Here is a 16,162-nt window from a genome sequence, read left to right as displayed (position 1 = left end):
ATTGACTGTTTGTGGCTCTGCCCCCTTTTTGAATTTGAACCCAGTCACCCAGTGTCCAACCAGGTGTGAGGCATCTGCTATTAACAGTGTAAGAATGGCAGCACATTAATTATTCCCCTTGAAAATCAACAGGTGAATTTTGATTGGCTGTTGCAGGCTCCACCCATTTTCCTGAATATTAATTCCAGTCAGTCAGTGACCAACTGCAAAGTTTGAGAACCCTGCAGGATATATTTTCCCAGTGAAATTTGTTTTTGGCTCTGCCCACTTTTTGTAACCTTGACACACAGTCACTCAATGACCAAGTTTGTGAGCTTTCAGGCTCCTGGCATCAAAAAGTGTGAATGGAAGCAGTTTATCCACCAAGGAAATCTGATTGGCTGTTTGTGGCTCAGCCCCTTTAGTGAATTTCAACCCCAGTCACCCAATGACTAACTGTAGCAAGTTTTAAGCCTCTGCCATTAACAGTGTAAGAATGGCAACAGTCTAAAGATTACCTTGAAAATCAATAGCTGTTGTATATTCCACCCACTTTCCTGAATATTAATCTCAGCTCTTTACATTTTTCCCATTGACATGAATGTGTGAAATCTGATTCACTGTTTGTTGCTCTGCCCAGCTGTGCAGGGGGGACGCAAGACCCCCAGAACATATCATCCCAGGTAGTAAGTGATCTGTATACCAAGTTTCGTTGAAATCGGTCAAGACGTTTTCGAGTGATCACTGCACATACATACAGTACATATATACATACACACATACATACATACATACAATTTTAGATAGATAGATAGATAGATAGATAGATAGATAGATAGATAGATAGATAGATAGATAGATAGATAGATAGATAGATGTTCAATATTATGCAAAACTAAATTATGTTTTGTTTCTTTAAGTGGACATTTAATGACATTCTTTCTCTTTTAACACTGTACAAGTAATTTGTTGGAATTCATGATTAAACTTATGGATTTTTTCCACTTTCTATATATGCATTGTCTGCAGCCCAATAACAAAAGGGAGGATCCACCTAGAAGATACACTGTAGGGATCTTCTCTAGATCTGATAATAGTGATTACTCCTGGCTGATGACACTGCTGACATCAAAGAATTTCAGAGACCACATCCAGGATGTCAGACCATGTTTAATCTCTAACAATGGATACCAGAAATTTAAAGCTGAAGTGTCTCAGTGCACGTTCGGGATTCTGTATCACACCAAGAACAGAGGGAGGATCAATATCACTGATGTCACCGACTCCCTGTATGATCAAGAACTGGAGCATCTCAGCAAACAGCTCGGTAAAGGACATAGTTGTGTTTAAAAAAAATGTTCTCTGGGATGCACTTTGGAAAGTATTTTACTAACTGGATAAACTAAGACATTTTAGGGCAGTGGTAATACATATTTTCATAATTTGTAAATGAAAGCTCCCAAATCATCAGTTTTAATAAAAACTGCCTCGAGTGACTGACTGTGTAAAACTATGGTAGGAGTTAAAGTTAGAGAAACCGAGAGCCCAATATAGTGTAGTATGTTCAGCATAATTATAGTAAATAAATATAGTAAAGGTAATTAGTGAGAAGAGTATACTCACAAACGTGGGTTACCACAAAGGCAACCACTGTATAGGCAGGTGAGGAGATTAGACCTGTCCTCACTCAGGATTAAGAAGTCACTCTCTGTAGATCAGAAAAGGGGTAGATCATCCCTCCACCAGGGGTGGACATGGTACAGCAAACGGGGAACAGAGGCGCCAGCAGGGTAAAAGTGGATAAAACCTTTAAAATTTGCTTGGAGGAAGCAGTGGACTTACCTCCATAAAGCAGACATGAAAGACTGTCTGTATAATAGTAATCACATTTATTATATAGTACCCCAAAAGTGCAACGCGTTTCCCAGGCCACGCCCACTTCATCAGGCAATAAACGTGGGGACAAACAGAATTTCAGCAGTAGCAGGAGTAGTGCCTCAGTGTAATGGTAGGAGTTTTCTTACATGCTTCTACTGGGGCAAGGAGTGATGGTAGTCATATCAACCATTTCTCCTCCCCTGGGAGGATTATCTACGTCCCTGCAAAATCCCTCTACACCTCGCAGAGATGTAGATACTGTATTTTTCAGAATATAAGACACACTTTTCCTTCCCCAAACTTGGGAGGAAAAGTAGGTGCGTCTTATATTCCAAAGGCACAGAAAAATATTATGCAGACTGCTCAGGGAAGCTTTAATACTATACCTGCTCCTGCCACCGCATTTCTCTTCCTGTCTCCGGGGCCTGCTTCCTGCGTGGTCCTCTTCAGCTTCCTCCGCGATCCTCTCCTGGCAGCATCGATCCTCTTCCCCAGGCAATGTGACCCTCTTCTGCTGCTTGATGTGCAGGCAACACGGCCGCCTTCCGCTTCACAGATCTGCCGGCTGGGTCCTCCATTCCGTGCGCTCTGTGCACACTGCCCTGTGTCCAACATCTGCTGTGCCCTCTACCCTGCCTGTACACTTGCGGCACATGTGCGCCAGGGGTCATGCATTACCCCTAGTGCGCCGCTAGTGTACAGGCAGGGTAGCGCACACAGAAGTTGGAGGACCAAATCAGAATCAGAATCAGAATCCGATTTATTCGCCAAGTATGCCAGAGGCATACCCAGAATTGTTTTTGGAGCACATGGCACGGCATTTGTACATGCATACATAGACTTGCAAACATATGGCGTAGTGAGGGCTACATAAACATGAACATTGTGAGGGGCATACAGTCAAGCGGGGGTTACATGCAGAAGGAACAGGAACACAAATTGTCATGTGAGGTACGAGTTCAGTTGGAGTACCGGCCGGGTGGAAGAAGGTATTCCGGCGTCTGGAGGTTCTGGTGGGGACAGCCCTGTATCGGCGGCCCAGTGGAAGGAGCTTGAAGAACCGACTGCCTGGGTGGGAGGGGTTGGACGAGATCTTGATGGCCCTCGTCCTCATTCTGGCCGTGTGGAGGAGATCGAGGGGTGGCAGTGGCAGACCGATGATCTTTTCTGCAGTGCTGATTACCCGGTGGAGTTTGTACTTGTCGCTAGCAGATGCCCCTGCATACCAGACGATGAGGGATGAGCAAAGGATGGACTCCACAGTGGCAGTGTAGAAGCTCCTGAGCAGCTCGCGTGGGATGCCAAATTTTTTCAGTTGCCGCAAGAAGAACAACCTCTGCTGAGCCTTTTTCTGGGTAGTGGTGGTGTTCTCCCCCCATTTTAGGTCCTTGGTGATGGTTGTGCCGAGGAACCGAACGCAGGGGACCCTGGAGACTTCGGTATCCCTTATGAGGACAGGGTGGAGAGGGGGTGGGCGTCTCCTGAAGTCCACAACCAGTTCCACTGTCTTAGCTGCGTTGAGGACTAGGTTGTTATCTGTGCACCAGTTGCAGATCCTGTCTATCTCGCTGTGGTAGGCATCTTCATTGTTGCTACTGATGAGTCCAATGATTGTGGTGTCATCCGCAAACTTGATGACCTTGACAGAGTCATCAGTTGAGGTGCAGCTGTTGGTGTACAAGGAGAACAGGAGCGGGGACAGGACACATCCTTGCGGAGCGCCTATGTTAGTAGTTCTCACCTTGAAGTAGCAGTTGCCTAGCTTGACCCTCTGCGTTCTGTTGAGAAGGAAGTCCCCGATCCACCTGCAGAGGGGGGGGGGGTACTCCCAGCTGTGCAAGGTTGGTCAGCAGGATGTCAGGGCGGATGGTGTTGAAGGCGGAACTGAAGTCCAAGAACAGTAGTCTGGCGTAGGAGTTGGGCCTGTCGAGGTGCTCAGTGATGTACACCAGGCTGATGTTGGTGGCGTCCTCCACCGACCAGTTTGCCCTGTAGGCGAATTGGTGTGAGTCAAGGAGGGCGTTAGTAGAGTGCTTCAAGGAGGCAAGGACCAGCCGTTCAAAGATCTTCATGATGGTGGGGGTTAGGGCCACTGGTCTGTAGTTGTTGAGGTCAGATTTACCCGTCTTCTTGGGGACTGGGATAATCGTGGACCTCTTGAAGCAGGAGGGGACCCTACCCTCCATAAGAGATCTGTTGTATATGGAGGTGAGTACAGGGGCCAGCTGGTCTGCACATGTCCTTAGGCAGATCGACGTCACGCCATCCGGGCCTGGAGCTTTCCTGGGGTCGAGCTTGCGTAGGTGTCGTAGTACTTCCTCCTCACAGACTGCAGTCAGTGCGTCACCGCCATCTCCCGGGACAGGAAGGGGGGAGTGCGCCCCATTGTCCGTTGTCGTGTCGGGCTGCTTGGGTAGCTTTTCGAACCTGCAATAAAACTCGTTGAGTTCGTCGGCCAGTTTGGTGCTGGGGGCTGCTTGTTGGTGCGGGGGCTTGAGGTTCGTAGCTGCCCTCAGGCCTTTCCATACCTCCCGTGAGTTGTTGGACTGGAGGCTCAGGCTCAGCTTGTCCGAGAAGGCCCTCTTTGCATTTTTTAGTTCCCGATTTAAGTCATTTCTGGCAGCTCTAAACTCCTCCAGGGAACCGGACTTATGCGCCACCTCCTTCAGTTTTCTGAGCCGTCGCAGCTTGCTATTGAACCAAGGCTTGTTGTTGGGGTACACCTTGAAGGTCTTGGTTGGTATGCAGGAGTCCTCACAGAAACTGATGTAGGAGGTGACATTCTCTGCCCATTCCTCCAGGGAGGGAGCTGCCAGAGCTGCCCAGTCCGTGCAGTCAAAGCATGCCTGAAGCTCCAGCTTTGCCTCCTCTGTCCACTTTTTGTTTGTCCTGACAATGGGCTTGGTGGTGTTAAGGTGCCTTCTGTAGGTGGGGATCAGATGGATTAGGCTGTGATCGGAGTTCCCCAGAGCAGCGCCTGAGGCAGCCTTGTACGCGTTCTTGTGGATGGTGTAACAGTGGTCAAGGGTGCGATCATTCCTGGAGGGGCAAGTGACATGTTGCTTGTACCTTGGCAGTTCTTGATTCAGGTTTGCGTGTTTGAAGTCTCCAAGTATGATTAGGAGTGCCCCTGGGTGCAAGGTTTCCCACCGGGAGATGCAGTCGCTCAGTGTGCTCAGGGCCTGCTTTGCATTAGCATCGGGAGGAATGTAAACACCGACAAGAACAAAGGATGTGATCTCCCTGGGCGAGTATTGTGGCCTGCAGATGACGGCTAGGATCTCGACATCAGGGGAGCAGCTAATGCTGAGAATGGAGTTGTCAGTGCACCATGCAGAGTTTATGTAGAAACATATCCCTCCACCCCGCTTTTTCCCCGAGAGGGAGGAATCGCGGTCGGCACGGAGGAGGTTGTAGCCTGGCACCAGCAGGAGGTTGTCGGGGATGCCATCGTTCAGCCAGGTCTCAGTGAAGCAGAGAACTGGGGTGTTCCTGCCGATCGCGGGTTTGCTGTCGAGGAGTAGGAGCAGCTCGTCCACCTTGTTGGGGAGAGAGCAGACATTCGCTAGCAGGATGGCGGGGATGGGGGAGCGGTGCCCTTTCTTTTTGAGTCGTACCAGATGGGCTGCAGCCAGATGGGAAGCAGGCCCTGAGCATGCATTACCCAGAATGGAGGAACCGGCAGATCTGTGCAGTGGAAGGCAGATGGTGTTCCCTGCACATCAAGCAGGAGAAGATGATCGCGCTGCCTGGGGAAGAGGATTGCTGCTGCCAAGAGAGGATCGTGGAGGAAGCTGAAGAGAACCACACAGGAAGCAGGACCCGGAGACAGGGAGAGGATCGCGGTGGCAGGAGCAGGTATAGTATTAAAGAGAAAGCGTACTGTAGTGTAGTGTAGTTTAGTTAAGTGTAGTGCAGTGTATTGCTGTGTAGCTTAGTTGGTGGGGGCAGCAGGGATGTGTAGTGTAGATAGAGTAGCTTAGACAACATTTTTGGGGGTTAAAAGGTGTATAAGATGCCCCTGCAGTATAGACGCACCTAGGTTTAAGTTTTTCCCCCCAGATTTTTGCCTTCTAAACCTAGGTGCGTCATATAATGCGAACTGTCTTATATTCTGAAAAATACAGTACTTGTAATTTGCCACCACGCACTCCCACTTGCTCCTGTGTTCATTCTCGCCGATGTTCGTTAGAGGGGAAATGAATGGGGATGTAGTAGGTCCCTGTATCATTGATCACAGGCATCAACAAGATGCCTGTAATCATTGTAACTACCGAAGTAACACGTCCACACATTACTTCCTGTTTGCGTACTATTAGTCTTGTGACCAAATAGTAAAACTACACCTACATACATTTATTTCAATAAAAAGACCTACACATAATTTAAAATTAACGCCTTACACACCACTCTCCCATGGATACCCAAATTAAACTTTTTTTAAAAAAATTACAATTAAAAATGTAGATACATAGTTACCTTAGGGACTGGATTTTTTTTTAAATATGTATGTTAAGAGGGTATATTACTGTTATTTTTTTTTATTATTATGGGCTTATAAATAGTGATCAACGCAAAACTGAGAAAATGCACTTTATTTCCAAATAAAATATTGGCACCATACGTTGTACTAGGAAAACATATTAAACATTGCAATAATTGGGACAAATGGGTAAATAAAATGTGTGGGTTTTATCCACAGTAGAACGTTTTATTTTACCATTATAATGGTCAAAAACTGAGAAATAATGATTTTTTCCCATTTTTTTTCTTATTTCCTTTAAAATGCAGCTAAAATCTCCCACTGCTTACACAAGTCGCTATTTAACCACTTGCCGACCGCCCACTACCTATGGGCGGTGGCAAAGTGGACCCCGCAACGACCGCAATACGCCGATCGGCGGCGGCTCCTGCGGGACTAGCTGGCCAGGGATCACGCACTGGGATGCGCGCACATCCACCGGCAATAGGCTCCGCCCACCCACAACGTCAACCCGCCGGCCAATTAGCTACGCCGGCGGGTTGTTAACCCCCCATCTGCCGCGATCTAAGCGTATAATACGCTTTATAATGCATACAAAACGCATTATACAGGCTGCCTCCTGCCCTGGTGGCCCCAGTGATTGAGGGGCCACCAGGGAAGGCTGCAGCCCATCTAGTAAGCACAACAACACACTGATCCTGCCCCCCCCCTGCCCCCAGATCGCCCACAACACCCCTCAGACCCCCCCTGATCACCCCCTTAGACCCCTGTTTGCACCCAATCACCCTCCTAATCACCCATCAATCACTCCCTGTCACTATCTGTCAATGCTATTTCTTAGATTAGGTCCTAAACTGCCCCCTGGGGGCTCCTGATCACCCCCCCCCCCCCCACATCCTCAGATCCTCCCCAGACCCCCCCCAACTACCCCCCCCTGTGTACTGTATACATGTATCCTCCCATGTAATCACCCACTGATCACCTATCAATTACCCCTGTCAACACCTGTCACTGCCACCCATCAGATCAGACCCTAACCTCCCAAGTGCATTGTTTACATCTGTTCTCCCCTCTAATCACCCACTGATCACCCATCAATCACCCCCTGTCACTGCTACCCATCAGATCAGACCCTAATCTGCCCCTTGCGGGAACCCAATTACCCGCCCACACCCTCAGATTGCCCTCAGCCCCCCTCTGATCACCTTACCAGTGCATTATTTACATCTGTTCTCCCCTCTAATCACCCACTGATCATCTATCAATCACCCCGTCACTGCTACCCATCATACCCATCAGATCAGACCCTCATCTGCCCCTTGTGGACACCCAATCATCCGCCCACACCCTCAGATCGCCCTCAGAAAACATCCCCCCCCCCCCGATCACCTCACCAGTGCATTGCTTGCATCTATTCTCCCCTCTAATCACACCCTGATCACCTATCAATCACCCCATCACCCCCGTCACCACCTGTCACTGCTACCCATCAGATCAGAGCCTAAGCTGCCCCCTGCAGGCACCCAAACACCCGCCCACACCCTCAGACCCCGCCTGAACACCTCCACAGTACATTATTTACATCTGTTCTCCCCTCTAATCACCCACTGATCACCCATCAATCACCCATCAATCACCCCTGTCACTGCTACCCATCACACCCATAAGATCAGACCCTCATCTGCCCCTTGCGGGCACCCAATCACCCGCCCACACCCTCAGATCCCCCTCAGCCCCCCCCCCCCCCCCCCCAATCACCTCCCCAGTGCATTGCTTGCATCTATTCCCCCCTCTAATCGCACCTTGAGGCGCCCCTCAATCACTTCCTGTCATCACCTGTCACCCCCCAGCACACCTACCCATCAGATCAGGCCCTAATTAGCCCCGTGTGGGCTCCTGATCACTCGACCAAACCCTCAGATCCCCCTCAGACCCCCTTCCGATCACCTCCCCAGTGCATTGATTGCATCTATTCTCCCCTCTAATCACCCCCTGAGACCCATCAATCACCTCCTGTCACCCCCTAGTACTTCTATCCATCCGATCAGGTCCTAATCTGCCCCCTGTGGGCTTCTGATCACCCGGCCAAACCCTCACCCGCCCCACCGCAGTGACAAAATTTTTTTTTCCTGATCACTGCTGGTCTTTACGACTTAATTGTGGCTGAGACCAACCATAATGGCCCATACTCACGGGCTACGAAAGTGGCCTGTCGCCAGCACACGTGAGCGTGTGGGCGACAGGCCAGCGACAGCTCCTCGCCAGGTCCCTCCGCGTGCACACGCGGAAGAGGGACCAGCGGCGAGACGGAAGCTGTCGCCAACGTTCCTCCTCCCCCCGCCGGAAGCTCCATGGAGCTAAATGGACGTTGCTGTCGCTAGTCCGCGTACTCACGCGGACTAGCGACAGTTGCGGTGGAGTTGCGGCGGCGACTGTTGCCAGGCGATTGAAACTTTCAATCGCCTGGCGACATGAGCGACGGGCGACAGTTCGGGGTGCGCGCACGTGCGACGGCCCATACTCACGGGCGACATTTGTAGCCCGTCAGTATGGGCCATTATGCCACACAATACGCAACCGCAAATCCAAGAAGCTACCATGCCCAGCCTTTTCAGTGGAAACCACTCCAAGTTTCCGAACGTAACATTTTTGGGGGCCTTCTCCTTAAAGGACTTACGAGGCCAAATTAGGGAAAAAAAGTTAATTACCTGCTTAACCTTTTACGGGACGGAGGACGTCGTCCGCGCCCTCCGTGCCGATCCGCTGGGTCCCCCCACTCGTCAGGTCCCCGGGGATGGCTCCCGACCCCACGGCCGGGTCAGGCTCCCCTGCCTCTCCTAAAATGGCCGCTCGCTCTGGCCGCGGCTGCGCAGTCCGCATAGCCTGCGGGATTCGCTCTTGCAAAGGAATCTTCCGCGTCATCTTCTCCGCCTGGCGTCTCTGGCACGGCAGTGGTGAATCAGGAAGCGTGCATGCGTAGTATGCTCAGATGCACGCATGAGAGCCAGAACAGCTCTTACAAACTAAGGAAATGTGTCTGAGGGTAGACCGTCCTCATATGGGCTGGGCTGATTCCCTCTTCAAAGGTATATTAGGCCAGGCGAGTCATTCACTCACTGGCCTTGATACTAATCAGTACGCTGGTTCCTGGCCTAGCTAGCTAGCTACCTGAGATACATTAATATATTGTGTAAACGCACAATATATATGTACTCTAGTCAGTCAGTATTGTTCTTGTAGTTATATACTTTGTAATATTCTAGTAATATTCTAGTAATATTATTGAAGTAACATCTATTGTATATTTTCCTGTGTACCAACCTTTTGCCTGCCTCTTGACCTTGCTCTAGTCTGACCCTTCTGTACCGCTGCCATCTGATACACGTGTTCGACTCGGCCTAACCCTGACTACGTTTTTGCCTCACCCTTACAATACGACTGACATCTTCCATATGTGTACAACTTTGCTTATTTATTGACTACGATTTTGCTTACTACTCTGCACCTCGATATCTCTGACTCTGTGTTTGACTACGGACCGGTCCAGACCACTCTTACGTATTATTTGTGTGTTATATTGTACATTATGCATCATGCATCAGCGTGACAAGGTCATGCAAGGTCTCCTCCTCCCCCAGTCACATACAACACCATGGGTACCCGAAGGGTGACCGCAAGCCCCCTGGGATGCCTGCTGCGATTGATCTACCTCCTTCTCAAAGCGACCTTCCTCCTCTGACTCCTCTTTCTCCTCCATCTGTGTTGCCACAGTTACAGCAGGTGTCAGTGACAAGCCTGGTTGTGGTGGTGGTGATGGATGGTTCCCATAGCTCTTCCTCTTCCTGGTCACGCTCCTCTACAGCCTGATCCAGCACTCTTCAGAGGGCACGCTCCAGGAATAATGCGTATGAGATCAGGTCACTGATGGTGTCTTTACTGGTTTCAGGGATGCTCGGGTAGTACTTTTTACTACCCGCCCAGATCCGGATCCGGGTACCTAGATATCCGGATCCGATTTGGATATCCAAATTTGACATTTTTATACCCGAACAGAATTCGGGTACCCGACGCTAGTATCTGTAGTATCCGGCCGGATTCGGATACCCCAATTGAAAATTAGAAATGGTGTTTTCAAGGCTCCTTATCCTCTTTTAGAAGCTTAAAAAAATCTCCTCCTCCTCCTCCTCCAAGCAGAAATCTGGGTCAGACGGTAGGAGAGAGGTCACACCTACAACAGGAGTGCAATAAAAATGTATTTCCAATAAAAACTTCAATAAAAAGATTCTAATACAGTACTGTATTTCAGCCAGGTCACAAAAATCTTCAAAGTCTGTGACTAGAGGCAACTTTTGGTGAACCCTTTCCCTTTTGAGAGAAGTCTGTTTTGTTGTGTTCTCATTGTAGTGGCTAAAACACTGGTTAAAAAGTGACTGGCCTTCAAAAAATCATTAACCAGCTTTAGCATGTAGTGTGGTTGATGGTCTAGGGGGTAAGATGGATACCTACTACACATTGAGACCTGGGTTCAAATCCCAGCTATGGTATGGAAGCTGGCTTTTAAAAAAGTACAAATCCTTAATCATGCTACTTTTTCTATTGAATTGATCATAATGGTACATGCTAGGCCAGCCAGCTTTAGCATGTAGTGTGGTTGATGGTCTAGTGGGTAAGACAGATACCTACTACACACTGAGACCTGGGTTCAAAGCCCAGCTATGGTATGTAAGCTGTTTTGAAAAACTGCAATTCCCTACAGGATGATATAGGAGGAAGGAGAAGGAGAGAGATAGATATCCTTTTTGCTATTGAACCTGTAGTTCGGGTAATTCGGGTGGTCCGGATATCCGCGGGTATCCGGGTCGGTGGTGAAACTATCTGCAGATAGCTATCCGGATATCTGCACAACTATCTGGAATCCGGATCTGACCGGGATAGCAAAAAAAGGTTGGATACCCGGGTTAATCCGGGTACCCGGGATCCGAATGAGCATCCCTATCTGGTTTGTCACCTCCTCAAACGGATGCATAAGCCTGCAGGCATTGTACATGAACCTCCAGTAACGCGGCAAAAAAAATCCCCAGATCCCCACAGCCTGTCCTGCCACCGTTCTCATACAGATACTCATTGATGGCTTTTCCTTGGTTTGAGCAGGCGTTCAAACATCAACAGTGTTGAATTCCAGCGAGTCGGGCTGTCACAAATCAAGCACCTCACTGCCAGGTTATTTTCCCGCTGAATCTCTGAAAAGCGCGCCATGACCATGTAGGAACACCTGAAATGGCCAAATACATTCCTGGACTGCTGGAGGACGTCCTGTAAGCCTGGGTACTTACACACAAATTGTTGTATAAAGAGATTCAACACGCGCCATGCAGGGCACATGTGTTAACTTGTCCAATCTCAATGCAGCCAACTGATTGCTTCTGTTGTCACACACAACTTTGCCAATCTCCAGTTAATGCAGGGTAAGCCAAAGATCCTCCTGTTTGTTCAGAGTGGCCTGGAGTGCTGGTCCAGTGTGACTCTCAGGCTTGCAGGCAAGTCATGGCTAGAACGGTGTGACACTGTCGTACCTGGGAGGTGGAATAGGCCGTGGGGACCTGGGGGGTGCAGTAGTAGTTGTAGAGAAAGCCACAGCCACAGAAGAGGACTCAGCCGAGTAGGATAGCGAAGAGGATAAGGGAGGAGTAGGAGGAGAAAAGGAAGTGGCAGCAGGCCGGCCTGCAAGTCATGGTGGTGTCACCAACTCCGCCACACAGCCACGTACTCCAGGCAGCCGTCAACAGGTGGTTGACCCAGTGCGCAGTGTACATGATATACATGCCCTGACCGTGTTTTGTAGACCAGGTATCAGTGGTCATATGGACCCTTTCCCCAACACTGTGCACCAGAGATGCCACGACTTGTCTTTCCACTTGATGGTACAGGTTGGGGATTGCCTTTTTGGAAAATAAGTTTTTGCCTGGTACCTTCCACTGAGTTTTCCCAATTACAACAAATTTCTTGAAGGCCTCAGACTCCACCAGCTTGTACGGTAAAAGCTGGCAGGCTAGTAGTTCCGATAAGCCAGCTGTCAGACGCGGGGCAAGGGGGTGACTGCTATGGGCCGATGAGCAGGAACTGCTCAAGGTAAGAGGCGGTAGAGTGCAAGGTGCTTGCGAGAAGGCAAGGACAGCAGAGGTTGACGTGGCTGAAGATACTGCTGGACCAGGAGGAGGAGGGTGGCTTTGCATTTGTGTGCTGCTTTTATTCACGTGTGCATCCCATTGTTTGTGTTTTGCGATCAGGTGCCTTCGCAAAACCGTTGTCCATAGGCGGGTGTTGTACTTCCCATGACTCAGTTTCTTTTGGCAGAGGCTGCAGATGGCATTGCTGGTATCAGAGGCACACAAACAAAAATAATGCCACACTGGGGAGTTTTGGAATGTCGGCATTCTGGTGGTGGCAACAGCAGGCATTGAAGGCCATGTTGGCTGGCTGACCCCAGGTTCCGATACATGCTATATGACTGTGCCACTAGCTCCTTGCGATGAGAGCTCCCCCTGTTAGCTTCAAGAACTCATCTCCTCCTCCTCCTCTCTGTCTCCCCATCTGAACTGTCCCCCTGTTTTTCATGTCCTCTTGCGGGCACCCACCTGACATCCATAGACACATAGGGCTTGATTCACTAAAGCATGATAACTCAGTTATCACATGTAAAGGCTTTGCACGGCAAATGAACGCACAAAGCATTATGCATGCAAACAGTTTCCACTGTTCGCGTGTTGTTTAATCACGCAAATGGCGTTACCCTTCACGCGCTAAGTGCGGAATGCCATTGAAAGCTATGGCACTTCACGCAATCAAAAGATAGAGTTTGGCAATTAAATCAGCAATAGTGCTTACATTAACATGTGAGTTAATATAATACGGCGTGTGCAAAGTTTAATGTGCATCGTGTAATGTACTGTATACAGTAATAATCCATTATCTACATACGGTTCGCGTGATCTGCAGTGACTTCACCTGATAATGATACTTTGCGCGCAAAGTCCTACCTTAACGTGCACAAACCTTTACGCGCATGATATCACGTGCAAAGCGGCTTATCACTGTCGTGCTAAGTGTTAGCACGCTTTAGTGAATCAAGCCCTAGTCATCATCATCATCAACTGCTTCACTTGTCTCAGACAGCTCCAAATAGGCACCAACAATGGTTAGCACATCATCATCATCCTCCTCACACCTTTTGTCCACGTGTGTACTGATGCCTGACTGAGACATCCTCCTTATCTCTCATTTTCTGCCAATAAAGGTTGTGCATCACTTAATGCATTATGTGTGAATAATTCCTCTGACATATCAAGCAAAGCAGATGTGGTGCTAGTGGTGGTGGTAAGTTGTTGTGGGGTGCCTGTAGCAGAGCAGGAGGAGGACGGTGCATCAAGGAGGTTCCGTATGGAAGCTGTAGAAGATGGGTTGTGTTGTGTAAGACAGTCAACTACATTCTCTGAATTTTAGCGGTTGAGGTTACGTGCCCTCTGAACACTGCGCATTCTTCCAGGTCCGCAGAAAATCATAGCAGCCCAACATTGAGGACACCTGCGCTGTGGCCTGCATCTGCTTGTCATTTTTTTTTATTGGGGTACTGCGCTTGCAACAAGTGGAACATAATGCATTGGGGGTGCTTCTATGCCTGCAACTGAATGTGGGAACAACAATGCTCCGGTTATAAGTGGGCTGTGTAGTGTCACACACCAAGATACACAACAGTTCAAATACAATACAATTATAATAACAGATGCCTTGAGCACTAGTGGAAAAAATGTGCTTGTGCTTTTTGTGTGGCATACAATTCAGTATCCCTATACGTGGGCACAGGTGTGGCTCAGTGCCACTGGGCTTTATCTGTGCACTATCAGGCAGTAGAGATGGCCTGAACCTCCGATTTTCGGTTCGCGAACTTCCACAAAAGTCCGGTTCGCGCGAACTTTCGCAAACCGCAATAAACTTCAATGGGGAGGCGAACTTGGAAAACTAGAAACAATTATGCTGGCCACAAAAGTGATGGAAAAGATGTTTTAAGGGGTCTAACACCTGGAGGGGGGCATGGCGGAGTGGGATACATGCCAAAAGTCCCAGGGAAAAATCTGAATTTGACGCAAAGCAGCGTTTTATGGGCAGAAATCACATTGAATGCTAAATAGCAGGCCTAAAGTGCTTTAAAATATCTCGCATGTGTATACATCAATCAGGGAGTGTAATTAGTGTACTGCTTCACACTGACACACCAAACTCACTGTGTAACGCACCGCAACCAGCTGTTTGTGTAGTGACGGCCGTGCTGGACTACTGCGCACCATAACGAGAGTGCAGGTGATGGCGGCTTTCCAGCCCATCTGGTCCCGCCGGGCTGTGGTAGCTGATTGACAGAGCAGTGACTGTCCAGCTGATCAAATTTGGTCTGACCACAATGAGGCAACAACCTTATTATCTTTGGTGTGCCAACCCCCGAGACACTCATATAGCCGGCGGTCATTGCTTCATTGTGATACGCAAGCCCCTTCACCGCAGCAAGGTGATGATCATGAAGGGGAATTTGGCACATGTACATGCCTTTTGTTTTGTTGTTGCAGCTGCAGTGCAGCCAGAAAAATTAGGCAGGCATGTACACGCACCAGAAACATTAGTATAGCAAATTCAGGAATCCACTTGGAGTCCTGGACCCTGTTGGTGGTGGCAGAGAAGGCAGTGAAGTGGCCTGCGGGCAGAGATGCTGTGTGTGGGGACTGACTTAGTCTTTGGGCGGGCAGTAGCCCTCCGGGATCCATGCCTCATTAATTTTGATAAAGGTGAGGTACTGAACACTTTTGTGACTTAGGCGACTTCTCTTCTCAGTTACAATGCCTCCAGCTGCACTGAAGGTCCTTTCTGACAGGACGCTTGAGGCAGGGCAAGACAGAAGTTGGATGGCAAATTGGGAGAGCTCTGGCCACAGGTGAAGTCTGTGCACCCAGTAGTCCAAGGGTTCATCATTGCTGCTCACAGTGTCTACATCCACACTCAAGGCCAGGTAGTCGGCTACCTGCCATTCCAGGCATTGGTGAAGGGTGGATCCAGAATGGCTAAGGCGAAGGGTTGTACTAAAGAATGTCCGCATGTCCGACATCACCATGAGATCGCTGGAGCGTCCTGTCCTTGCCTGCGTGGACATGGGAGGAGGATTACTGGCAGTGGTACCTTTGCGTAATGGTGTGAGATCACCCTTAAACACATTGTAAAGCATAGTTGCCAGCTTGTTCTGCGTGTGCTGCATCCTTTCTGCCTTCTGGTGAGTTGGCAACATGTCCGCCACTTTGTGCCTATACCGAGGGTCTAATATCGTGGCTACCCAGTACAGCTCATTCCCCTTGATTTTTTTTTATACGGGGGTCCCTCCGTCTTTCATGGACAGCATGAAAGACGCCATCTGCACAAAGTTGGATCCAGACAGACTATCCATCTCCTCTTGCTCTTCCTCAGTGACATCATGTAAGTCCTCTTCCTCCCCCAGCCACGAACAATACCACAGGATTTAATAGCATAAGCCCCCTGTGATGCCTTCTGCGGTTGTTCTTCTGCCGCCGCCTCTTCCTCCTCCAAAGAAACACCTTCCTCATCATCCGAGTCTGACTCCTCTTCTTCCCCACACGACTCGTATTCCTCCTCCTCCCCACTCTGTACTGCCGCAGGTGTTGAGGAAACATCTGGTTCTGATGTGAATTGATCCCACAACGCTTCCTGCCATAACTGTTCCTCTTCACGCTCCTCCACAGCTTGATCCACCACTCCACGCAAGGCATG

General features: G+C 49.2%; 1 protein-coding gene across 1 annotated transcript in view; it reads left to right on the top strand.

The window, feature by feature from the left end:
• LOC137526017 (uncharacterized) overlaps window positions 1-16,162 on the top strand; it is a 198,876-nt gene that overhangs the window by 103,149 nt on the left and 79,565 nt on the right. The window contains exon 3 of the mRNA XM_068247228.1: window positions 1,009-1,306. Coding sequence (XP_068103329.1) covers window positions 1,093-1,306 — 214 coding nt within the window. The 5' untranslated portion in view covers window positions 1,009-1,092. The remainder of the gene's footprint in view (window positions 1-1,008; window positions 1,307-16,162) is intronic.

Source organism: Hyperolius riggenbachi, chromosome 7 (assembly GCF_040937935.1).
Source record: "Hyperolius riggenbachi isolate aHypRig1 chromosome 7, aHypRig1.pri, whole genome shotgun sequence".
Taxonomy (NCBI): Eukaryota; Metazoa; Chordata; class Amphibia; order Anura; family Hyperoliidae; genus Hyperolius; species Hyperolius riggenbachi.
Note: the sequence above shows the minus strand (reverse complement) of the source record. Positions and strands in the feature narration are given on the sequence as shown.